General features: G+C 41.9%; 1 protein-coding gene across 2 annotated transcripts in view; it reads right to left on the bottom strand.

Annotated features, from left to right (window-relative positions):
* Positions 1–27,420, bottom strand: part of CSMD3 (CUB and Sushi multiple domains 3) — a 1,174,472-nt gene that overhangs the window by 81,572 nt on the left and 1,065,480 nt on the right. For both annotated transcript variants that reach the window (XM_037892097.2, XM_043539165.1), the window contains 3 exons: positions 8,243–8,416; positions 6,059–6,232; positions 828–1,013 (listed from right to left, as the gene is read on the bottom strand). In XM_037892097.2, coding sequence (XP_037748025.1) covers positions 828–1,013; positions 6,059–6,232; positions 8,243–8,416 — 534 coding nt within the window. The remainder of the gene's footprint in view (positions 1–827; positions 1,014–6,058; positions 6,233–8,242; positions 8,417–27,420) is intronic.

The raw sequence follows: 27,420 nt of genomic DNA, 5'->3' as shown, positions 1-27,420 counted from the left end.
AATGAGAGTTGTAAATAACTACAAATTATATCAAAGATAAGGAAGACTCCCGGAATGAAGATCATTTAAAAAAACTGGAAGAATTGAAAACTAAGAACTGCTGTGAGAAAATGGGAAGAGAAAAATCTTGGCTAAAGGATAAATAATACATGCAGAATTTGTCCACACTCTTCCAGAAACGTTGCCAAAATGACTAGATTAAGAACTCTTAATCTTGTTTTCTCTCTCAACCGGATCTCTCATACAAGAGAGAAAGCCTAGTCCCAGAACAAGTCTTTGTAAAGGGACCTACAAAAAGAATTGAGGAAAAGAATCTCCCTGTACAACTCAAGAGCTTGCTGTTGAAAACCTTGCAGCTCCTATGCAGCTTCCACTACAGCTTTAGAGGTCCAGTGTCATTATTTAGTGCAATGAAAGTTCCTTTTGGTCAGTGCATCCATGTAGCTGCACCCCTACTGGATACACCCCTGCTCCCATACACCTCTTCTACCGATAGACAGTACTCCCAAGGATCATTCTTCTGTGATATGCCAAAGAAGTAGTCTTTCTGAGTGGCCTCTCCACAGATAACACTTTCAAACACCATGTATAACAGACATGGAATACCTCTGCTGCCTTTGTGGCCTTATATGGTTATCACAGATTTTAAAAACTTATGTATATAGGATCTGTCTGTCTAACTTCTACCATCACCATCTAACTGAGTGCCTACATGTAGAGAGAGAAGAGACAAATCTACTGTATACAGCAAAATCAGTGTAAAACATAATAAAATATATGACCCATTTTTTTTTTATCTTACAGAAAAATACACATTATCTACTTACTAATACATTCAGGTAGTGGCTTATCCCAGTGACCATTTGGTTGACAGACTAAAACTGAAGATCCGAATAAAAAATGTCCAGGATTGCAGTCAAAAAACACCACTGTTCCATAGGTGAAATTTCCATGTTCTATTTTACTTTCTCTTATGGAATTTGCAGGGATTCCAGGATCAGAACAGTTGACCACTAAAAAAAGTGATACATTTGAAACTCATTTTTAGATTACACATGTATAATATATTGTTTTATAAAATACATTTGTAATAGCTTTATTACTGAGGTCTGGATGCACAAAAGGATTAGGCACCTAAGTCCATTAGGCACCTAACTCCCAGTTTTGGGACCATTATGATGTGCAAATATCCCATCGAACCATGCAAGGCACCTAAATTCACTTGATGCCTAAGTTTTCAGAGTAAAAGTTCCTTTGGCACCTACATATCCGTCTCTGGCCATGTGCAATGCTCCCTCACTCCAGGCATCAGGATGCTTAGATGCTCCCGTTTAAACCCACAGAGTGATTCACAAACCAGGAGAAGACAGGCATTTGGCCTAATAGGGCATGTGCAGGGTGTAATCCAGTAGGCATGCTCAGAAACTGCTTAACAGATTGGGTCCCATTCAAAAGCCAGACAGAGGGGGAGAAGAAGGAGGTGGTGCCCATCCTGTAACCCAGTATCAGGGGGTAGCCGTGTTAGTCTGTATCCACAAAAACAACAAGGAGTCCGGTGGCACCTTAAAGACTAACAGATTTATTTGGGCATAAGCTTTCGTGGGTAAAAAAACACTTCTTCAGATGCAAGAAGTGTTTTTTTACCCACAAAAGCTTACACCCAAATAAATCTGTTAGTCTTTAAGGTGCCACAGGACTCTTTGTTGTTCTTGTAACCCAGTGATTAAAGCAGAGCTATTTTCCCTCCCTCGTCCAACGACTGTTCCACTATGGATAAATATTTAAATAGTCAATGGACCACAGGGGGCAGAAAGGGTGAGAATGACCATGTAGTCCAGTGGTTAGGACATCCACTTGAGAGTTGAAAAGCACAGTCCTTTTGCCACAATCACTCTTTCATTATTCATCTACAGTGGAACAACTTCAACAGGAGAGATTCAGGGAACCCCACATCAGACTGTTCCATAGCTCTGTGGTTAGAGCACTCTCCTGAAAGGTGGCAGACCACTCTTCAATTGAACCTCACTCTTTCACATCCCAGTAAGCACTCTAATCACTAGGATAAACATGATAAGGAGAGCACCACTTCCTCCTCCTCCTCAGCTTCTCGCTAAAGGAGAGGGTTCACAGCAGAGACTCATTAGCAGAGCTAGGTGTCTCCTTGCCTCCTGGATTTAGGTGCCTATCTCTAAGAGAGGGGCAGGGCTTAGCATACACCCCTCTGGTTGGCATCTTCCATTGATTAGCTTAGGGGGGAAGTTAGCCTGTCTGTCTATCTATCTATCTCCACCTTTCACTGAAGGGAGCTTTTGTTAATGACATGAACAACCTGGTTGGTTCTTTGGGATCCTCAGCTTCTCCTAGATTCCTACTTTGAAGAAGTAGCTAAGAGCAGTTTTCTTCATCTGCATCTGGTTAGGGGTTGTGACCTTTCTTTTTGGATGCAGAACTCATCATGGTTCTCCATGAGGATCACCTCCAGGACAGATCATTACAATGCAGACTACATGAAGTTACCATTGAAGGTGATCTGTATACTATATGCAGAATGGTACGGCCCACCCTACTTAACTGTGTATATCATCGTATCATACCCGTGGCCCTGGAATACTCTGTAGATTGGAAATCCTAGTAATCTATTTCTAGGTACAACACAGGGAACTGATTCTTACTTACACAACCTTACATATTTTTCATCCTGGCTGTTTTAAAGCTATTTTACATACCATCACAAACCGTGGAATTTGCTGGGATGCTCTTGCTAACAGCCCTCCAGTAATGACATGTGATGACTGTACATCAAGCATTTTCATTGGAGAGAATAAGACATCTGGAAGCTATTCTTCTTCTGGCCTGACTTTATTAGCCTTCAAGTCAAGACTTATCTATTCACCCAGGCCTTTTATTTCAGTAGATAGGTTGAGTGGACAGAGTATTAATTGTGGCTTATAGGGAGTTTCTGGACTCAATTTCTATTTTCTGTTTTAAGATCAAGTGTTTTATAGTAATTGTACATGAACATAGATACTATGATGTATTCACTTCCACTAAAATGAAAAAATGTATTAGTTCTACATCACTCTTAAATACTGATCATTTAGCGTAAACTGCAAAAAGCTCTGGTCATTATAATAATCAGTATGAGCACTGCTGTGGTTTTCTTATAATTGAAATAGCGACCTTTTAGAAGGGGTACAGCACTTTTAAGAATGTTATAGTGTACACTGGACATACGGACAATATGCAAGTTTAGAGGTATTTGAGAGAGTACCTATTTTAAATAGGTATGTAGATTAATATTTTTTTAATCCGTGCAAATCTCAATATCATCGAAGTCATAACTACAGTTGCTGCACCTTAAAAAGACCAGTATCAATGATCTGATGCAAACACTTAGCTCTCTTGCACTCTGTTGTACGCTATGAACAATTTAGGATTTCATGGATGTGTGTAAAGTTTTCATAAATCAATGTGACCAATACATTTATTGAGCCTCTGATCCCTATAGGCAATAACATATAATAGGGAGTATGGTACATTATTGTGGAAATACCAGTACACCAAGATAATTTATTGCTATTGGGCTGAACACCAAATATACCTGCTGCTCTTAGTACACAGTGGGAGTTTTCTATTGTGAATTAAAAAAGAATAATAATGTCTTAACTACAAATACAAATTTTAAAATAAAGTTCTGTAAATGGTTTTTCACTAGGGCTCAAGGCAGAGTGATGAATCTAATTGGAAGGAAAATGTATTAAGTAAGATGAATATAAACACACTATACGGTTAAACATTCTGTATCATCCTAGAACCCAAGCTCATAGGAAATTTCAGGAAGCCCACATGATGCTGACTCAGCTGCAGGATAGCTCTTTGATGCTATTTCTACTTGGATGAAATCAGGATTTCTGGAGAACTACATATTTTCTAAGGGGAGACAATTTTTTAAATCTTCAAAACATATTTCTGTAACCCTCCAGTTCTTGTGTATCAATATATTCATTTCAAAAGACACTGCTGTAAAAGCTTTGATCAGTAGCAAAAAGGCTGATCCAAGGAAACTAGGCAATAATCTTCTGTGTTTTATTGGGAACAGTAGTATATCTATAATAATTGAAAATGAAAAAATAAAACCAAATACAAATTTTAAAATTTCAAGGGTATATTGACATGACAGAAGGTGATGTGGCTTTGCTTTTATGGTCTGATAAAAACAATTGCTATTCAACTGTATATAACTGTCATAAATATAAAGGGAAGGGTAAACATCTTTAAATCCCTCCTGGCCAGAGGAAAAACCCTTTCACCTGTAAAGGGTTAAGAAGCTGGGATAACCTCGCTGGCACATGACCAAAATGACCAATGAGGAGACAAGATACTTTCAAAGCTGGAGGGGGGAGAGAAACAAAGGTTCTCTCGGTCTGTGTGATGCTTTTGCCAGGAACAGAAAAGGAATGGAGTCTTAGAACTTAGTAAGTAATCTAGCTAGATATGCATTAGATTCTGTTTTGTTTAAATGGCTGATAAAATAAGTTGTGCTGAATGGAATGTATATTCCTGTTTTTGTGTCTTTTTGTAACTTAAGGTTTTGCCTAGAGGGATTCTCTATGTTTTGAATCTGATTACCCGGTAAGGTATTTACCATCCTGATTTTACAGAGGTGATTCTTTTACTTTTTTTCTTCAATTAAAATTCTTCTTTTAAGAACCTGATTGCTTTTTCATTGTTCTTAAGATCCAAGGGTTTGGGTCTGTGTTCACCTATGCAAATTGGTGAGGATTTTTATCAAGCCTTCTCCAGGAAAGGGGGTGTAGTGTTTGGGGGGATCTTGGGGGGGGAAGACGTTTCCAAGCGGGCTCTTTCCCTGTTATCTATTTGTTAGACGCTTGGTGGTGGCAGCAATAAAGTCCAAGGGCAAAAGGTAAAATAGTTTGTACCTTGTGGAAGTTTTAACCTAAGCTGGTAAAAATAAGCTTAGGGGGTTTTTCATGCAGGTCCCCACATCTGTACCCTAGAGTTCAGAGTGGGGAAGGAACCTTGACAATAACACACTGAGACATTTCCTAGTCTCCGAGTTAAGGTTTATAATATCTTTATATTGGGTTTGGAGAATGACAATTTCATTCATATGCATACAGTGAAACATCAGAATTATTTTGTTTTAAGATACTGCTTCATTTATTCCCTATCCATAATAAAATCCAAAAGTGAAGGTGTGAATCATTTACTGTCAATGCAACATTTTAGCGCTTCCAAGAATCTTACTAGGCATGGTGATAACTGAAGTTATCTATACAGGCCAAACTATATATTCAAAGTTGGGCTTTTACATCTATATTTGTCCCCTGTTTAAAAGAGGCATGCTTTTCAGATATGCCGTATGCCCAATGTCTCCAGTTAAATCAATGGAAGTATATCTTATGAACAGATTACTTTTATTTAGGCGCCTAAATATGGATTTAGGTGCCTAACCTGGGTGTCTTGTTTGGGCCTGTTGGTACAAAGTGTCATTTCATTTGTACAAAGAAAAGGTTCTAAAATCTGCTACAATGAAATTTGGGTTAAAGAAGTTACTTCTATAAAATCAATAATACAGTGAAAAATGAGAAAACAGCTTTTAAAAGACATTATAAGTGAGTATAAGACCTCAAATTTAGATTTTATTTTAAAAAGGTTTCTATGTTCATGTAAATGTTTTCATGTTTCTATTTTAGTTTTAATTTCAGTGAAGACCTTTTAAATTCCATCCCCTGAATTTTGCTCACAAATGAGTACCTGAAAATAAAAACAATAGAAACTAAAATGAAACTGCCCAGTTTAATTTCATAGTTCAGTCTGAGTGAAATGCAAACAGCAAACTAATTGTTAAGTGGTGAAAAATAAAATTAAATGTAGAAAATGTGTTCTGTTTAAATACTGAAGTTTTCTATAAGTAATTCCCATGATGATTTTTAAACATATATGTTTTGCTTTGACAGTGTCCCTTTATTTCTTTTTTTCATTTTTTTTTCATATTCAGAGCAACCTCCAAATCTGTAAACATTTGTAATCATACCTTTACATATTGGTGGTGGATGGCTCCATTGCCTATTAGCCTGACACTGCGCTTTTGTTGGCCCTTGCATGGCATATCCAGTATTACAAGAGAAAGTCACAACATCATTGAAGTTGAAACCATTTCCACTTGTTCTTCCATAAATCGGACTACCAGGATGGCCACAGCTAACAGCTAACATCAGGAAAAAAACAAGAGTGAAGAGCATGCCACTGTCACTTTTCATGGTATCATGTAATAGTGATAATTACTTAGTAGAATTCTAAAGGTCAGATCTTATGAGGTACTGAATGCCCCCCCAAGAGGTATTTAAAGCTGTCAGTTCATTTGATCTTAATGGGAACTAAATGAGCTTAGTATCTTTCAGGAAGTGCTGAGCACTTTGTGGGGATCAGGCCCTTATTTTCTAAACATGATAAAGAGCTTACAACTAAAACTGTATCTCAAAATTCTCCTTATTTTTTCTTTCTGAATGGCATTTTAATCGGTTAGGAATGTATGGTACAAAAGGTTAATCATAAAATATCTGTCCATGGTGCCTAATCATTTAGCACAGTGCATTTCCAATGTCAAATGGTCATGATCATTAAATCTAAACAAGCAGTACTATAGAAATACATAATAAAATTATGAATGTCATTAACAATATAACCGATAGACAAATAAAAGATAAATCAATATTTTTGTCTACCTCTATTAAGCTATGAGTTTACAGTACTAACACTTCTAGACATCTATTGTAACGTTATGGACAATTGCAGTGTTTAATGGTATGTCTTTCATTGCTACAATCCTTTAGTCAACCTCCTTGCCCTTTTCTGATGTATTGTACTGCACAATTCCACTGTGTTCAACAAAACAGCTTCTATAATTGGTTGTGAACAACGAAACTATGTTCACCTTCTTTACTGTTAGCAATGACCCAGGAGCAATTATTTTTCAGTTCTGCTGTTGATGTTAACCCAGTGCTTTGGAAATTCCTGTTGAACTATGTTTCATTCTTGCTTTAAAGGTTATTGACAAATAAACTCGTTCCCTATATCCAATACTTATTTCTATCTTGAACAAAAAGAGTAGTGGCATTAATCCATTGCTGAATGATTACAAATAGGAACAGAACAATGAGGTGTGTGTTTGTGTGCGTATGTGTGTGTGTGTTTCTGTACTTTATTTATAATTTATTACTATTAACTACAGTAATAAAGTATTATTTTCAGAAACCTCTATCATATGTAAATCAAATGACAAATGAACAACTTAGGTAATGGGATAACAACAGAACTGGTTCCACTGTGATTAGTTGAGATTTTTATGGCCAGGGCTTTCTATTATAAAGTTCTAGCTATATGAAAAAGAGGGTATTGTCAGTAATATTAGAATAATTTCAATACTATAATATCAATTTAACACTAATTATGAACCACAATTGGCATTTCCACAATTACTTTTCATATACACACTTATGAAAGGGACAAGCAGTCTCAGAAGGGACCATTTTAAATAAATACGTAAATAAATAAATAAATAAATACGCATAATACCAATTTTTTGCATCCCTCTCTTTTTCACCATAACCCAAGTTTACTAAAAAGAATCTATTTAAAGAAGAAACTTGTTTTTTCTCATGTGAGGTTAACTTATGTAACACGTTAACCTAGTTAACATACATGAAGACCCTCATTTTCATAAAACACTATTGATTAAATAAGTAATAAAATCTCAGTGAAAATTAAACAAGTTTCTTGATGTGAACATTACTGTCTTCAATGCTAACAGTATAATTTGAAATCTAACAACTATTTCTACTGAACAATAGTAAATACACATAAACTTTCAGGTAAGATCCTCAAAAGCATTTTCAAAAGTGACATAGGCACTTATGCTCCTTAGTCCCTCACTGATATTCAGTAAGCCAGTCTCTGAGGGGCCAGATTTTCAGGGGTATTTAGGGGCCTCAAGATGCAGATGAACATCAAGTGGAATTTTCAAAAGCTGCTAGGTGCCTAATTCCTATTGATTTAAATAGGAATTAGGTGCCTAGGCTCTATAGGAGTCTGATCTTTTAAAAATCCGGCCCTAAATCACCTTTGGAAATCAAAATGGAACTTGGGCACTTGTACAATAAGCTAATGTAAGCAGTAAACATATTGCACAAATAAGATATCTTTCGCCATGCTTACTTACGCACACAGGATGGAAGCTGACCAGACCAATTGTGATCTTGTTGGCATATTCGTACAGAAGAACCAATCAAGCGAAAACCAGGGTTGCACTGGTACACAACTGTGTCTCTGTACCCATAATTCTCTCCAATCACTTGACCATTGACTATGAGATCTGGAACACCACAGTGGCCAGCTGTAATTTTCAAATTAAGGTAACAAAACCAAAAATTACTATGATTCAGAATATATATGATAATATTTAAAATATCCCTCTTAATGAAAAATAATCTACTTCTTTACATGTAAAATGAATATTTTTAACAAGGTTTAACTTCTCAATTTCTTTAATTGATTTCATTCAAATTATAATTTGTAAGTCGATGGAAAACAAACAACCAAATACTTCTTTCATACATAAAAAGATCATGTCTAAAAATTAGAAATGCAAATCAAACAAACAAAGAGCTTCTGTGGTATTTTTACTATCAAATTTGCATTCCAGAATTTCAAATTGAGGCATCTACCCCTTTCAACAACAACAAAAAAGGGCTAAATTCTTCCCTGGAATAAGACCACTGGCTTCAGTGTATTTGGGCCAATATGCGTACTTGATACCCACAAGAAAAGACTGGTGATTTTTAACTAACATTTTAATTAGAGCCAGTCAAAACTCTGAATTTCTGTTCAACTCAAAATTGTATAAAAACAAACAAACAAAAAACTCCAGTATTTCCCATGGAATGCAAATTCTGAAAAAAAATGGTTCGGGTCAATCAAAATTTCAATTTTGATAAAAATCAAAACAATTCTTCTAATCTTGACTTTTTGTTATTATTTTATAATTTATAAGATAATAAAAGTTTAATAAATTTATAACCAATTTAATTTTGACACAAAAATTGAAACATTTTATTCTGATAAGTTTGAAACCTTCCATTTTAACCTTACTGATTTTTTTTTCATTTTCTAAATGGAATTTTGTCTAAATCAAGAAGTTCCCAGAGAAAGCTTTGATATTGACAAAACAGCATTTTCCAGTGGAAAAAACATTTGATCCAAACATTTTCACCATCTCTACTTTTAATTGATAAATAGTGGAGATGCAAAATCCCACCTGCTTTTTTTCTCTCATCTATTTTCCTCTCTCCTCTTTCTTTTCTTTCATTGATTCATTGTTTTCTTTTATGCCTGAGTTTTCTTATATTTAGACATCTGGTCAGCAATAATTAAAAACAGCTGAGAGAGAATCTGTAGATAATTTAGCTGCCAAACTACTAAGCGTCTACTGAGCATGTGTGAAGTCTGATTTTTCAAAGGCTCATAACTTGACCAAATTTTGGTGAATTTTCACGGGAATAGAAAAGGCACATCCCTGAAACCACACAACAAAGTTTTTTTTTAACCTAATTTTCCTCTTGGAAATGGCTGGTTTTGCTAAAACTTTCCAAAAAGAAATCATACCCCTGTCATGGAAAATTTCAGCCTGAATGAGTAAAGTTTTGCAAAGTTATATGTAACCGAAAATGAAGTCTTATAATGGAAACCAGTGTGCGATTTTAGTTATAGTCATTGCTGCCAGTGCCACTTATAATGCAGTACAAAGACTTATTACCAAACTGAGATACACTATAATTTCTTCCCTTAAGTACACTATGTGCGCTTTAGAAATATTCTCTATTTTCCTAAACGTAGCTGAAGGAATTACAAATGCATCCACATGTACAATAAATGTGAGCAAGTTCTAGTTATCTTTGCTATTTAATTAAATGTTGTGTACTAAAATATGAGTTGGTCAGCAAATGCCCTGTTACTGAAATAAAATAAAGGAAGATAGTTACTTTCTACTTTATTAATGACTATACTGGGTGAACCTCAAATTATGTTAGTGTCTCCCTCCCTGACCATGCAGCCATAAGATAGCAACAATCTTGAATTTGTACCGTATAAGGTGCAAATACATGGCCCCCTATGGAAAGGATGACAGTGAGAATGAACCATATGTGACAGGTATTAGCCAGGTTGCTTAAAGCTAAACTACTGTAAGGTGCTCAGACGGTATGGTGATGAGGAACTAAATATGGAATAGATTAGAGCAAGTATTCAGATAGTAAAGATGCATCTCAGAGGCTGCACCACCTGTGTAATGCAGTACAAAACTCACGAAAAGGAAACATAAGGTCAGGCAAGAGGTATAGACAGTGCATTAGCCAGTGCAGTATTGCCACATCCAAGTATTCAAAAATAATGAGTCAGGCCCCACAAAATCACAAGATTGCTTAAAAATCATGAGGATTTTTAAATTATTATGTTTTGGATTCTATTTATTTGCTATGAGGTTTCTGAGCCTTTCAAGTCACATTTTCAGAATTTTCTCTCCTTTTCATTCTTTAAAAAAAAATAAAAGCTGAAATTCTCTTGTAATCAGTTGCCTCCAGCAGCTGATGCTTTAAGAAACAACAAGGAGACCGATGGCACCTTAAAGACTAACAGATTTATTTGGGCATAAGCTTTCATGGGTAAAAAATAAAAGCTTATGCCCAAATAAATCTGTTAGTCTTTAAGGTGCCACCGGACTCCTTGTTGTTTTTGTGGATACAGACTAACACGGCTACCGCCTGATGCTTTAAGGAAGACACCATATACTGCGAGACTCACCATAATCTCATCAAAATACACAACACTGCTAGTGAATGAATTCATGCATACCACTGATCCAGTCGCACAACACCCTTCCTAAGCACGGAGTAGAGGCCCACATCTGCTATTGTTCGCCTCATGAGCCTTGTCCATTACATGCTCCCCATGCTGTACTAGGGACAAGAACAACTGCATTCCTTGTCATATGTTCCTGAAATAATGCCCCTGTTATCAAAGTCTGCTTCAGGGTCCCTGTTGAGTTTCCAGAAAAACTGTATTTTGTTCTAGTTTTGTTTTAGTAGGTTTTATAGACTTGGCCCCAGAAGGCCCAACCCACCAGGCCTTCCTGTTACAAGGGGGAGGAGAGGATATTGAACTGGGAAGATTCTCTCCCCATCAATGGGAGTTCACATCAAACAGGTTGCAGGGGACCAGATTTTATGCCACCTGTAAGCTACTTTTGGTTGCCTCAACATTTTACGCTCTAGCTGCAGTAAATTTCATTTTACGGTCTATCAAGAAAATGCTTTTCTAAGGCATGTGGGGTAGCTACAGTCTGGCCATGCTGAGGGGGAGTAAACTATGTAGAAGTGCATGAAAGGAAAAATAACAACAACAAACGAATGGACACAAAACAACAACAAAAAACTAAGGAGCTTAAAAGAATGGTAACCTACCCTCCCCACAGAGAAAACAGAGCTGTTAACCAATATTTAATATTAAAATTTAAAATAATTACTACTAAAATGGGTATTAGTAACAAAGAGTACACTCTTCTCTGAGCATCCCCTTTCTCTTAGCTTACTGAAGTTTTACCCTGTGTCTGACTTCTGAATGGTTTAACCCTCTTCAAGAAGATGAAATAAGGAGCCTGTCCCACAAAGAGCAGCATGGGAAGGACAGAAACAGAGCAAAAGACCTAAGCACAAGGAAGACCTGGCTCTATCTCCCCGGCAAAACAGTACTGAAGCAATTAAATAAACCACTCTAGGATCTGGGTGCAATTTCTGGAACTGTGCATACATGTCACAGGAAATTTGCATGGCTGTAACAGAGAAAATTCATTTTAAATCTATCCCAGTCTAGCAGTGGTATCTGAACACAGTTTGAGAAAGGTTGAAATGTCCTAAAAATTTCACAGATCCTGCTAGCCTAGCTCCTCCTAACTCCAAAATTGCTCTCACCCTACCTTTCAGAGATTTCAAGGCCCTTCCTACTTCCAATTAGGGAACATAAAAAATGTTACATGACTAATTTTGAAATATTCATCATTCAGGAAAAAGGACATGTATTGATTCAGTTGTTCTCTATGAATAGTACAGCCTACTTTCACCCCAATTGTTGAGTGTTCAGAAGCAGGGCCGGCTCTAGGCACCAGCAAACCAAGCACGTGCTTGGGGTGACACTTTTCAAGGGGCAGCACTCTGCCCCCCCCTTTTATTTTTTGCGCTTGGGGCGACAAAAAACCTAGAGCCGGCCCTGTTCAGAAGTGTGTCTCGCTCCCAGCTGAAGTGTCCCAGAGCAGAGGTTGTGGTGAAATCAGGCTGTAGGGCTTCAGAAGTGAAAAGATCTAGGTCCACAGCTAGAAAAAAATATGAAGATAGTTCTACTATTCTAGAATCCAAAGGCAACTAACTATCATACATGCTAAAAACCCCTCAATATAGCATAATATGTCATACTAACATGACACCTTTATCTGATAATCTAAAAATAAGCCAAAAGCATTAGGGGCTAAGTCCTGAAGGTTTTACCCAGTTTTTACCCATTATTTACTCGGCCTTCAGTAGAAATGTTGCCTGACAAAGAGCTGAGTGAAAGCTAGGTGAAGACTTTTAGGATCAGCCCCAATTAATAAATTCTGAAAACACCATCTGTCAGGCAGGAACTGATGATAAACTACATACTGATGGTATCTGTCTTCTTGTTTTTAAATGTGGATACTACAGAAAATGTCCTGTCAGCACAGACATACATAGTTCCTGCATATTCTGATAAGAGAACCTCTGTGGCCACTGCTGAAATCTACACTCATTTATAGGCACATCCATCTCAGGCCTAACAAAGGCAAATGCTCACTAGTGTATTCCAGAAGGTGGGTTTCTTTAATTTTATTTATTTCCCCCTCTTAATCCCACACAACCACAGATTTGGCTTCCCTCACAAAATAAATGGAGAGAAACCAAACCAAACCAAACAATATAACAAAAGCCAGAATGAACTCCTTGGTTCTGATTCTCTGTATTGCAAGCTAATATATAGGCTGCCAAAATGAAAGGAAAAAATTCAGAAAAGGAGGGGCTCTTCTGAGAACTTTCATTTACTGAAGTTCCCATAACCAAGGAAACCACTTTCTTTGTCTGTACATCTTTGAGAATGGCTGCCTCATTATACAGGCAAAAAAGAGACAAAGAAACAGGTTTTTAAATGAAAATACTATGACTAAAATTTGGCAAACTTGCAAGAGTAATTTTTACTTGTCTTCTATTCTAGTCTTTTTTGTTTGATTCCCTTGAGACTCAAGCTATTTTAATGATTATTACCAGATTTCTTCTTCTTTTGTCATTTTTTGTTAAGGTGACTGTGATGGAAAGAATCCCAAAGTGCCCATTTGATATTTATGAGAATGTGAGCATACCAATAGCTGCATTTTCCTCTCTTTCTCTCTCTCATGTACACACACACATTTTTATTACCAATTCCGTTGGTAATGGCCTTTCAGAATTTCCATCCTAATCTTTGTTTTCAGGGCTTCCTGCCAGGGAAGGTGTGATTCTTTTGTCTTTTATTAACAATGTTTGAAATGAATCTATCTGGACATTTTAAAGACATAAAAGTACAATTCAGTGTAGAAGCTGGTGTTTCTTTATACTCCAGTCTCTCTCGCTCTTTTTTTTTAATGGAAAGTTTTTATCGCATTTAGCCTACAATATGGATAAAGTTTTTGGTCGGGAAAAAGTACAAATTGTTTTGTTTAGTAAAATAGATGTTGCACATGCACAGTAACTTTTTTTGCCATTAAAAAAACAAACAAACAGTTACTTACCTGTTCTGTAATTGTTGTTTTTTGAGATGTGTCACACTTGTCCATTCCAGTCTTGGTGTCTCTGAGGCCAGGGCATGGCCACTGGAACCTTCTTCCCCCAGCAATACCTTCTAGGTGGCTTGAGCTCCCCCTGGCGTGGCACACCACACATTCAGTATGAAGGCCAAAGCCACCCTTAGCCCTGCTCAATTCCTTCTTGCTGAAACTCCAATATAGAGCAGTAGTCACAGAATGGACATAAACAACATGTCTCAAAGAGCAACAGTCACAGAACAGGTTAGTAACTGTTTTTTCTTCTTCAAGGGATTACGTGTGTGCATTTCACTCTTGGTGACTCACAAGCCACAGAAGAAGAGTCTATTTTAATACAGATTGGAGAACAACTCCACGCCCTTTAGCATCGTCTCTGGAATCTTGCCCAAAAGGCCAATTGTGACCTCGTCAACTGAGCTGTGACTGTGTCATGCAGAGTGACACTAGCCGACCTACAGCACATGCATATACAGGATGCAACCAAGAAGAAATTCTCTAAATGGAGAGTGATTGACCTCTCTCTCTGTCAGTGACTGCTATGAACAGCTGGGATAATTTACAAAAGTGTCTGGTTCAATCTAGATAAAATTGAAAAGATCTTCCGACATCCAAGGTATGCAAACATTCTTCCGCCCTTTTTGTATTGTGACAAAGTTCCTCCACTACCTTGGTGGGTCTTGCGCTTATTGGCGGATTTGCTCGCCTTGGAGCTTCACGGCAGCCCTTAGTTTGGCTGTTTTCGTGAATCCACAGTCCAGGTCAACTCCTCCTGTGTCTGACCAAGAGTTAGGAGGATTTGGGGGGAACCCGGGCCTGCCCTCTACGCCAGGTTCCAGCCCAGGGCCCTGTGGAATGCAACTGTCTAGAGTGCCTCCTGGAACAGCTGTGCGACAGCTACAACTCCCTGGGCTATTTCCCCATGGCTTCTTCCCAACACCTTCTTTATCCTCACTATAGGACCTTCCTCCTGGTGTCTGATAATGCTCATAAACCTCAGTCCTCCAACAGTCCGCGTTCTCACTCTCAGCTCCTAGTGTCTCTTGCTCCCAGCTGCTCACATGCACACCACAAACTGAAGTGAGCTCCTTTTTAAAACCCAGATGCCCTGATTAGCCTGCCAACCTTGATTCTAGCATCTTCTTGATTGGCTGCAGGTGTTCTAATCAGCCTGTTTGTCTTGTCTCCAGAAGTTTCCTGATTGTTCTGGAACCTTCCCTGTTACCTTACCCAGGGAAAAGGGACCTACTTAGCCTGGGGATAATATATCTGCCTTCTATTATTCTCCTGTAGCCATCTGGCCCGACCCTGTCACATATCCCGCCCCGCCCCCGTCCCCCTCTCCCGCTCAACACTACGGGGTTGGGCAACTTGGGACGTCAGGCAGTGTACTCTTGACAAGCCATCTGCATTGCCTTGGTGGCTTCCAGCCCAGTGTTGTATGGTGAACTGGAAAGGTTTTAGGGACAGGAACCATCTGGTCACCCTTGCATTCTTCTATTTTGCTGCATCCACTGGAGGGGTGCATGGTCGGTCACAAGGGTAAACCGTCGTCCCAGAAGGTAACAACGTAGTGTTTCCATGGCCCATTTCACAGCTAGGCACTCTCTTTCAACCACGGCATACTTCTGCTCTCTCAGGAGAAGTTTCCTGCTGAGATAGAGGATTGAGTGTTCTTCATCTCCGACCATCTGTGATAGGACAGCTCCCAGTCCTACTTCAGATGCATCTGTTTGTAAAATGAATTCTTTGTTGAAGTCTGGGGCTATAAGCATGGGGTTATTGCAGAGGGCTGTCCGTAGATCCATGAATGCTTTCTCTGCGGCATCTGTCCACTTCACCATGTCTGGACCCCGGGCTTTTATCAGGTCTGTCAGGGGACTCGCTCTGGTAGCAAAATGGGGACTAAATCATCGGTAGTACCCCACCACACCCAGGAATGCCCGGACTTGCTTTTTCTGATTCGGCCAGGGCCAATTTTGGATAGCCTCTAGTTTGTTTAGCTGGGGCTTGATCATGCCCCTTCCTACAATGTAGCCAAGGTATTTAGCCTCAGCTAGCCCTATAGCACACTTGGCTGGGTTGGCTGTGAGGCCAGCCCACCTTAGCATGTCCAGAACCGCTTCCACCTTTCCTAAGTGGGTTTACCAGTCGGGGGTGTGAATAATCACATCATCCAGGTATGCCGCTGCATAACTGGTATGGGGCCGTAGGAGCTTGTCCAAAAGACGCTGGAAGTTGGCAGGTGCCCCGTGCAGTCCAAAAGGAAGAACAGTATATTGAAACAGACCCTCTGGTGCAGAGAATGTCATCTTTTCTTTCGCATCTTTGGCAAGAGGAATCTGCCAGTATCCCTTTGTTAAATCAAGGGTGGTCAAAAATAGGGCATTGCCCAGGCGGTCAACTAACTCATCGATACGGGGTATGGGGTGTGCATCGAATTTGGATATCTCATTCAGCCGCCGAAAGTCATTACAAAACCTAGTGGTGCCATCGGGTTTGGGCACCAACACAATCGGGCTTGACCACTGACTGTGGGACTCTTACAAGAAGTGGAAGGTTGGACATATGACCAGGGAAGAGTATAAAAATATTGCTCGGGCATGTAGGAAAGATATCAGGAGGGCCAAATCGCACCTGGAGCTGCAGCTAGCAAGAGATGTCAAGAGTAACAAGAAGGGTTTCTTCAGGTATGTTGGCAACAAGAAGAAAGCCAAGGAAAGTGTGGGCCCCTTACTGAAGGAGGGAGGCAACCTAGTGACAGAGGATGTGGAAAAAGCTAATGTGCTCAATGCTTTTTTTGCCTCTGTTTTCACTAACAAGGTCAGCTCCCAGACTGCTGCGCTGGGCATCACAGAATGGGGAAGAGATGGCCAGCCCTCTGTGGAGATAGAGGTGGTTAGGGACTATTTAGAAAAGCTGGACGTGCACAAGTCCATGGGGCCTGATGCGTTGCATCCGAGAGTGCTGAAGGAGTTGGCGGCTGTGATTGCAGAGCCCTTGGCCATTATCTTTGAAAACTCGTGGCGAACGGGGGAAGTCCCGGATGACTGGAAAAAGGCTAATGTAGTGCCAATCTTTAAAAAAGGGAAGAAGGAGGATCCTGGGAACTACAGGCCAGTCAGCCTCACCTCAGTCCCTGGAAAAATCATGGAGCAGATCCTCAAAGAATCAATCCTGAAGCACTTACATGAGAGGAAAGTGATCAGGAACAGTCAGCATGGATTCACCAAGGGAAGGTCATGCCTGACTAATCTAATCACCTTTTATGATGAGATTACTGGTTCTGTGGATGAAGGGAAAGCAGTGGATGTATTGTTTCTTGACTTTAGCAAAGCTTTTGACACGGTCTCCCACAGTATTCTTGTCAGCAAGTTAAGGAAGTATGGGCTGGATGAATGCACTATACGGTGGGTAGAAAGCTGGCTAGATTGTCAGGCTCAACGGGTAGTGATCAATGGCTCCATGTCTAGTTGGCAGCCGGTGTCAAGTGGAGTGCCCCAGGGGTCGGTCCAGGGGCCGGTTTTGTTCAATATCTTTATAAATGATCTGGAGGATGGTGTGGATTGCACTCTCAGCAAATTTGCGGATGATACTAAACTGGGAGGAGTGGTAGAGACGCTGGAGGGGAGGGATAGGATACAGAAGGACCTAGACAAATTGGAGGATTGGGCCAAAAGAAATCTGATGAGGTTTAATAAGGATAAGTGCAGGGTCCTGCACTTAGGATGGAAGAATCCAATGCACCGCTACAGACTAGGGACCGAATGGCTAGGCAGCAGTTCTGCGGAAAAGGACCTAGGGGTGACAGTGGACGAGAAGCTGGATATGAGTCAGCAGTGTGCCCTTGTTGCCAAGAAGGCCAATGGCATTTTGGGATGTATAAGTAGGGGCATTGCCAGCAGATCGAGGGACGTGATCGTTCCCCTCTATTCGACACTGGTGAGGCCTCATCTGGAGTACTGTGTCCAGTTTTGGGCCCCACACTACAAGAAGGATGTGGATAAATTGGAGAGAGTCCAGCGAAGGGCAACAAAAATGATTAGGGGTCTAGAGCACATGACTTATGAGGAGAGGCTGAGGGAGCTGGGATTGTTTAGTCTGCAGAAGAGAAGAATGAGGGGGGATTTGATAGCTGCTTTCAACTACCTGAAAGGGGGTTCCAAAGAGGATGGCTCTAGACTGTTCTCAATGGTAGCAGATGACAGAACGAGGAGTAATGGTCTCAAGTTGCAATGGGGGAGGTTTAGATTGGATATTAGGAAAAACTTTTTCACTAAGAGGGTGGTGAAACACTGGAATGCGTTACCTAGGGAGGTGGTAGAATCTCCTTCCTTAGAGGTTTTTAAGGTCAGGCTTGACACAGCCCTGGCTGGGATGATTTAACTGGGACTTGGTCCTGCTTCGAGCAGGGGGTTGGACTAGATGATCTTCTGGGGTCCCTTCCAACCCTGATATTCTATGATTCTATGATTCTATGACTCTTCGATGACTCCCAGCTCCAATATCCTTTTTACCTCTTCCTTGATCTCCTCCCTTTTTGCTGCTGGGACCCGATAGGGCCTTAAAGTTACCTTTGCCCCAGGGTCTGTGATAATGTGGTGATATGCTTCGGTGGTCCGGCCTGGTTTGGTTGAAAACACATCCTGGTATCGGTTGATCATCTCAGTTACCTCCTTCTTCTGGTTTGGTGTCAGATCAGTGGATATCCTGATCTGCTCCTCCATGTTATTTCCCTGGATCGGGGTCTCTTGGGCCACTACACACTCCTCTCATTGGTGCCAAGGCTTTAAGAGGTTAATGTGATAAATTTGTTCTTGTTTCCGGCATCCTGGCTGCCGCACCTTGCAGGTTACTTCCCCCACGGGTTCAACCACCTCATAGGGCCCCTGCCATTGGACAAAATGCTTGCTTTCTGCTGTGGGTTCCAACACCATCACCCGATCCCCTGGTTGGAACTGTTGGACTTTTGCCTGGCGATTGTAATGGGTTCGCTGGGCCTCCTGCGCCTTTTCCAAATGTTCTGGTACAATAGGGGTGACCCGGGCTATCCGTTCTCGCATCTGCAACACATGGTCAATTATATTTCTCCCTTCACTGGGTTCCTCTTCCCAGATTTCTTTTGCGATATCTAGTATGCCACGGGGGTGGCGTCCGTATAATAATTCAAAAGGGGAAAACCCAGTTGAGGCCTGAGGTACCTCCCGGATTGCAAACGTAAGATAGGGTAGTAGGGTGTCCCAATCTTTCCCGACCCGACTTATCACTTTCCTTATCATTGCCTTGAGGGTTCGGTTAAACCTTTCTACCAGCCCATCAGTCTGCGGATGATAGACTGAAGTTCTCAGGGTATGTATATGGAGCAGCGTACAGAGGTCCTTCATTAGCTTTGACATAAATGGAGTACCTTGGTCTGTTAATATCTCCTTTGGTAGCCCCACTCGGGCAAAGATCCCAACCAACTCTTTAGCTATTGTTTTAGAGGCCATGTTCCGCAGGGGGTAGGCTTCTGGGTAGCAAGTAGCATAATCCAGAATGACAAGTATATATTGCAAAAAGAAAAGGAGTACTTGTGGCACCTTAGAGACTAACCAATTTATTTGAGCATAAGCTTTCATGAGCTACAGCTCACTTCATCGGATGCTGTAGCTCACGAAAGTTTATGCTCAAATAAATTGGTTAGTCTCTAAGGTGCCACAAGTACTGCTTTTCTTTTTGCAAATACAGACTAACACGGCTGCTACTCTGAAGTATATATTGGTGGCCCCGGGCTGTCTTCTCCAGGGGTCCCACTACATCCATGGCTATTTGCTCAAAGGGGACCTCTATGATGGGAAGGGGTACTAAAGGTGCCCTCAAGTGGGGATGGGGACTGTGCAGCTGACACTCCGGGCAGGACGCACAGTACCTCCGCACTTCTTTATGTACTCCGGGCCAGAAGAATTGTCACAGAACCTGTGCGAGGGTCTTCTCTACCCCCAAATGCCCCCCAAAAAGATGACTATGGGCCAGACTTAATACAGCATTCTGGTGTTTTTGAGGTATTAGGTTCTGTTGTACCTTCTGCCTCTGTACTGGTGCAACCCGGTATAAGAGATTCTTCTTCATTATGAAGTAGGGTCCTGGTCACTGGGTTTTCCCTTCCACGGGGACCCCATCTGTTTCGGTCACCTCCTTCCTAATGTTGTCATACCTTGGGTCTTCAGCCTGGTCCCATCCAAAATTTCCTCTCTTGGGGCTAATCTGCCCGAGATCTAGGGGGTCAGTCTCTGTTGCCTCTACTGGTTCAGAGGCGTTAGGGTGTGGGTCAGACTCGGGTGCTTCTCCCTCCTGGGTGGCCTCCTTTTCAGCTGCTCGGGTCCGCCTACCTATGAGAACGACCCTCTGGCTTTGGGCCAGTATTCGGGTTCCAAAGGCCTTAGCTGCCCTTCTTTCCCTTTTCATCTTTCTACGCTGTCTGGGAGTGGAGAACAAATCTGGGGATATTTCAGAGAAGGTTGGGGGTTGACAGTTTACTGTGTATGCCTCACTACTTTCAGGGCTTCCCCGTTTCTCCAATTCCCCTACCGGGAGTAAGTCTCGAAACCCTGGGAAGTCCCTCCCTATAAGCCCAGGGTATGGGAGTTTAGGGACTACACCTGCTGCTACCTCAATAGTGTTCCCCTCAATCTCGATTTTTACTGGGATGGTGGGGTGATAATCAACTGTCCCATGGACGCATGTTATCCCCCTACGCTTAGCCCACAGCAGCTGACTACGCTTCACGAGCTTCCCCAAGACAAGCATGATAGCACTCCCTGAATCAACCAGTGCTGTGGTCTCTACCTCATTTAGCTTCACTGGTCTAGTGTACATATGTGGGGTTAGTGAGACAACCACAAGATGGATTAGGGAGCATTGGTCTGCCCAGTTCCCCAGGTTACACTGCATAGACTCCTCGGCATTGGGACACTGTGCAGCTATGTGTCACCACTCCCTGCAGGCCTAACATCTATATGGAGCCCTAGGCGTTCCCTGGTCTCTTGGTTTGGGCAGTCTAACATCACGATCCTCTTTCCCCTCAGTGCTCCGACTCTTTGTGGCTTCTGGTGGGCCTTCAGCCCCTCTCTTTTTCCACCTGGGCTCTCCTGGTGGCCCAGTCACCTGAGCTCTAGGGCTTGGTGATGCTAGTTTACCCCAGGGTGCTTCTTCCTTAACTGGTCGGGTCAGCTCCCTCGCCGTCCTTCGCCTTTCTACCAGCGCGACAACCTCGTCGTAGGTGGAGGGTTCGTTCTGGCTTACCGAGGCGCGAAGGTCTGGCGGTAGTCCTCTCATGTACCGGTCGATGACAAGAACCTCTAGTATCTCCTCCGGACTCCGGAACTCAGTTCGTAACCACTTTCATTAGAGATGGATGAGATCATATAATTGGGACCGCGGGGTTTTGTTTTCCTGGCATCTCCACTCATGATATCGCTGGGCCCGCACTGCGGTCCTTACCCCAGATCTGGCCAGGATCTCTGCTTTCAACTGGGGGTAGTCTGCCGCAGCCTCTTCAGGCAAATCATATTCGGCCTTCTGGGTCTCCCCACACAGGAATGGAGCGAGGATGCCAGACCACTATTTTTGGGGCCAAACCTCCTGCAGAGCTGTCCTCTCAAAGGCCAGGAGGTATGCCTCTACATTATCCTCCCGCGTCATGTTCTGCAGCCACTTGCTGGCCCGCATGATCTGCGTCCCATCATGGCCGCGGTTCAGCTCTGTAAAGGCCTTTACCTTGTTTACCACTTCCCGCAACATAGCCCGGTCTTGAGCAGTCTGGTCCGTCAGCAGATGATTAGTCTCTTGCTGTACCCGCACTGCCTCCTGTTGGGCTACTGCCTGGACACGGGTAGCCTCCTGCTGGGAAGCCGTGGCTTGTATCAGTGCCCGCACTACCTCTTCCATTGTCGTTAAAAAAAAAATAGACCCTCTCCCTCTTTTTTCCCCCCAAACACCCTCCTTCTTCCGCCACGCTGTGGACACCAAATCCCACTGCTGACACCAGTTGTGACAAAGTTCCTCCTCTACCTTGGTAGGTCATGCGCTTACTGGTGGATTTGCTCACCTTGGAGCTTCATGCCAGCCCTTAATTTGACTGTTTTCATGAACCCACAGTCCAGGTCAACTCCTCCTGTGTCTGACCAGGAGTTGGGAGGTTTGGGGGGAACCTAGGCCTGCCCTCTACTCCGGGTTCCAGCCCAGGGCCCTGTGGAATGCAGCTGTCTAGAGTGCCTCCTGGAACAACTGTGCAACAGCTACAACTCCCTAGGCTACTTCCCCATGGCCTCCTCCCAACACCTTCTTCATCACCACGATAGGACCTTCCTCCTGGTGTCTGATAATGCTTGTACACTTCAGTCCTCCAACAGTCCGCATTCTCACTCTCAGCTCCTAGGGCCTCTTGCTCCCAGCCCCTCACAAGCACACCACAAACTGAAGTGAGCTCCTTTTTAAAACCCAGATGCCCTGACTAGCCTGCCAACCTTGATTCTAGCAGCTTCTTGATTGGCTGCAGGTGTTCTAATCAGCCTGTCTGTCTTAATTGTCTCCAGAAGGTTCCTGATAGTTATGGAACCTTCCCTGTTACCTTACCCAGGGAAAAGGGGCCTACTTAGGCTGGGGATAATATATCTGCCTTCTATTACTCTCCTGTAGCCATCTGACCTGACCCTGTCACAGTATGTTGTTGTGAGCAGAAATCAGGCAAATAAATTGGCTGGTAAATGTGGAAAGAGGAAACCACCTTTGGGAAAAACTTCAGATGAGGGCGCAGGTAAACCTTATCCTTAAAACAGATTGTATATGCAGTCCTCAACATTAATGCCTGCAGCTTCCCCTATTCTTCTGGCCTAGGTAATGGCCACCAGAAAAGCCATCTTCATTGATGTAAGCAGGAGAGAAAAAGGTGGCCAGTGGTTCAAATGGGGGACCCATAAGCCTTAACAATAGTAAGTTTAAATCCCATGTGGGAATAGGGTTTTGCATTTGAGGATATGATTTAACTAAGCAGTTTAAAAACCTAAGAGACGTGTCATTGGAGAAAACAGTCATTATCCACCTTAGGATGGAAAGCTGAAAGTAGTGTCAAGATATACTTTGGTGGAACTAACTGCCAAATCTTGATGTTTCAGGTTTTATAAGTAGTCCAGAACATGTTGAACTGAAGAACTCAGTAACACCCCATTTTGGTGAGACCAGATGGAGCTATGCCTCTATTTAGCAAGGTAAGTAGCTTTTGTAGAAGGCTTTCTACTATATAGCAGGATCTCTTGAACCTCTTTCAAGCAAGACTGCTCTCTAGTGGAACATCTTTGCAGTTATGTGAAGGGATTGTAGGCTCAGGTGAAGAATGCAACTGGGATCCTGGGAGATTTGTTCCTAGTCCAGTGGAAGTGAAATTGGAAGTTTCACTGACAGCGCCAGGAAAGTGGAGAACCAGTGCTGGGGGCCACGCCTGTGTTATAAGTCTGCCTGTCCTGGTCTTCTCTTATTTTTAGCAATAATCTGTGAATGAGCAGAACTGGTGGAAGAGAGAAGAGGGGCATGCTTGACCACATTCATAAAACGGCATCTGTTATGGCATGTAAACTGTGGCCCTCTAGGGAACAGAACTTCTGACACTTTTTGTTGGACTTCGTTGCAAGTAGGTCTATTTGGGGAAACTCCCACTGTTGGAAGAAGTATCTAGTCACATATGGGTGAACAGACCACTTGCAATTTGTAAATTACTCCTTGGGGAATTCTGCAACACTGTGCAATGCAGAAGTTTGCAGAAATTAACATTATGCACACATAATTTCCTTTCCTTGCAGAAATGGGCTGCAGTGCTGCTCAGCAGAGCCCAACTTAGATGACACTGCTGAGGAGAGAGAAAGAGGGAGCTAGAGAGTTCCTGGCAGCTGCAGTTCCCAGCATGCCCTGAGGGAAGGAGAGGGCGGCACACAGTAAACTCTGTGCAGCCTGGGTCTGAGCATCAGGCTGTTTCTCCCTCTGCAACCCTTGGCTTGGGGGAAGGGGGACAGGTGTCTGGCCAAGGGGGGCGGCCCGCAGCTGGCCTCTGGAGGGGAAGGGGTGCAGGTATCTGGGATGAGGGGTCCTGCAGCTGGGCTCTGGGGAGGAGGGGGTTCAGGTGTATTGGCTACTGGAGGCACAGGTGCTCTCTGGGGAGGGGGAAGGGGGCAGAGAAACAGGAACTGGGTTGTCACAGGGGTTTCTTTAACTCTCTACTCCTGGGGGGAAATTTGTGTGTTTTTTTATTGTTACAGACATATTTCCTGACAGGTATTTTGAAATAAATTACCAAAACAATTGAAACTGGTGTTATTATGTAGTGTTATTTTGACAAATAAAATTTGCAGAATTTTAAAATATTGTGTGCAGAATTTTTGTTGTTGTTGTTGTTGCAGAATGCCCCCAGGAGTAGTATATGATCTGCTCAGGTGGCCTGCTAGGTCATTCTGCATGCCCTGCAAGTAAGATTTTTCTAGATCTACTGAGTTGGGAATATTCCCAGAATAGATTAATTTCTTGACATAGTGGAGAAGAGTGGACACCCATCTGCTTGTTGAGGTAAAATATTGCTGTTGTGTTGTTTGTGACTACTAATAGGCTGCCTCCCCTGATCTGCGATAAAACTACCTGGCACACCTGTCTGACAGCTTTCAGTTCCAGGACACTAATGTGTAAAGGTAAGTCCTCTGAGGACCACAGACCCTGTGTTTGTAGAGAACTTAGGCGGGCTCACCATCCTAGGGCCAAAGCATGTCATTAGTGTGAGAGTCAGTTGCAGGTGGGCAATGGAAAGCCTACACATGCCTTGGCTGGATTTGTCTACCATTCTAGGGAGATGAAGACATGGGAGAGCACACTTATCACAGAGTCTCGCTGATAGTGGCTTGTTGAGTAGACTGATGACAACCAGCCCTGAAGAATTTTGAGTCAGTCTGAGGTATTGAACCATATAGGTGCAAGAAGCCATGTGACCTAGAAGCCTCACATAAATTGTTTGAGGCTTTTTGGAGTATTTTGTGTTTAGTATTGTCACAGGACAAGATAACCATATAAGAGGGGTTCAAGCCTAGCTCTGCACTGTTGCTTATTTATACATGGAACAGGGGTATTGTGGGGCTGATTATTCCCAGGACATATGGGGACTATAAGCCTTACAGCAATGTATGCTGCGGGGGAAAAAAGGAGAGATATAAGATAGACAGATCCCTTTTGTCTGGTTGGTGAGAGGCCCATAAGGAGCAGAAGCTGCTTGCAGGCCATCCCAGTGAGGGAACCTGCAGAGAGAAAAGCCACCAATGAGCTGTTCAGTGAGAGGAAAGACAGAGGAAGGAGTCAGACCTGTTGTGGACAGTTTGGAACAGGCTAGTCAATCCATCCTGAAGGAAAAAAAAAACATGGATAGGAATCATTTCCTCTATAATTTAAAAACTTTTGTATTATATTCTCATTCTTATATGTCACTTATTACTGTACTATCTGAGGGCCTTCCAGAAATACAGCAACTGATGTGACTAGCATATTTGTGTGAGCCTTCATTAAACTAGACCCCACAAGGTGGGGGCTATTCAAACTCCAGGGGCAGGTTTTAATTCCTGTCATAACAAACTGAATACTGTTTCATCTTGAATGTCTGATTTGGTGCATAGGGATGGGTGGACAGAAAATAGTGTTACAGCCATTAAACGGGAGGGGAGAAAGGCTCCGTTTTGGAGCCTCTTCAGGAAATCAGTAAAACATTGAGTGATCTTATTATGGATTTTGTAATGTTACATAGATAATTAATGTATTTGAAAATTATCTTGGATAAAAGCTGTGATAGTTACACACTTGACCTTCCTTGAGAACTTGAGGGGGATATTAATTTGTTTGTGATTTTATTAATAACTTTAATCCTACTCTTCAAGTCTCTAAAATATTTCATATTTCAGCTAAAAATATTTTTCCTGTGATTCTTGCTAAACTGATCCTACATTCTGCTATTGCCACTCTGGTATTGTTGAGTGTTTGATTTTGAATGGTTGATGAGTTATATTTGAAAAATATTACTACTCCCCCACCCAAGTTAAAAAAGTACATATTTTCCCAGATAGTGCTAAAAACTCATTTATATTTTAAAAAGAAAAAAAAATGTATTCTTTGGCTTTTAAAGCGTTGGTTATTTTTTGCTCCTAAACTATGGCTTTACAAAGATCAGAAAATATAATCTTTTCCTAGAATTTGCTGATTCTAGTGAATTTTATCTTCCACAGAAAGTAGTACCTGAATTAGACAAAGAAGGGAAATTCATTCTTTGTTGCCATGGATTCAATTACTTGTTTTTGTCAGTTGATTACCTGTACCTTACTTTATTTTGATTAATTAAGCAGAAAAAAGAATATATATGCAATATTTCTACTTACAGATGTAGCCAATGATTTTCGTTTAGTGTTCTCTTATTGGGTGATGTTATGATTAACATGTTATGTCACATATAATCATTGTATGTTAGAGTAAAGTTGTAGATTATAGCCGTATAAGTGAACACTAAACTAAAATCATTGGCTACATATGCATGAAACCGTGCAGTTCGAAATTATATATTGTGGCAGAGCTCCGACCTTGTCCCCATGGGTCCCGCTCTTCTAGGTGGTTTATGTTAGCCTCAGAGGCTCACTGTGACCCTCCATGTAGCCCTTCTCTCTCTAGGGCCAGGGTTACAGTCTACTGAGCTCTTTTCATCATAAGCCAGCAAGGAAGTTGGTGAGAGAACCCCCACAGTCTCTGTTTTCCCTATGGGCTTATTCCCAAACAGTTTAGCCTCCTGTCCTGACAGGGGCCAGTCTTCCCCTCCCAGGAAGTGTTTCTTTAGTGTCGGGTTGTCGGGAACCCGGGCCCACCCTCTACTCCGGGTTCCAGCCAAGGGACTCTAATGGCAGCAGCCATTTCTACATTTCCCTGGGCCACTTCCCCACAGCTCTCCTGCTTCTCTCTCTTAACGCATTCTTCATCCTTACCTTAGGGCTCCCTTTCCAGTGGCTTGAGGTTGTCTTCATTACCCAGCACTTCAGCTGCACTTCCTCTGGTTCCCTGGCTCTCCTCGTCCTGACTCGGCCTTTTATAGTATCAGAGGGGCCTTAATTAGAGTAAGGTGTTCACATTAGCTTAACGGCCTCACCTGACTCTTTGCAGGTTAATTGGAGTCAGGTGTTCTCATTAGCCTGGAGCAGCCCCTGCTCTGGTCAGTCAGGGAACAAAAAACTGCTTATCCACCGGCCAGTATATCTGCCTTCTATTACTTTGCTGTACCCAACTGGCCTGGGTCTATCACTATATATATATTCAATGTGTAAATATAAATATTACATATTTTAAAGAGGTGTGGATAACTAATTATTTTGAGTCAAAATAGTTTATATGTTTAAGTTTGTAGTAATGTTCTTTCTGACTTTTAATTTACTCATGATCAATTATTG

Source organism: Chelonia mydas, chromosome 2 (assembly GCF_015237465.2).
Source record: "Chelonia mydas isolate rCheMyd1 chromosome 2, rCheMyd1.pri.v2, whole genome shotgun sequence".
In the NCBI taxonomy this organism is placed as follows: domain Eukaryota; kingdom Metazoa; phylum Chordata; order Testudines; family Cheloniidae; genus Chelonia; species Chelonia mydas.
Note: the sequence above shows the minus strand (reverse complement) of the source record. Positions and strands in the feature narration are given on the sequence as shown.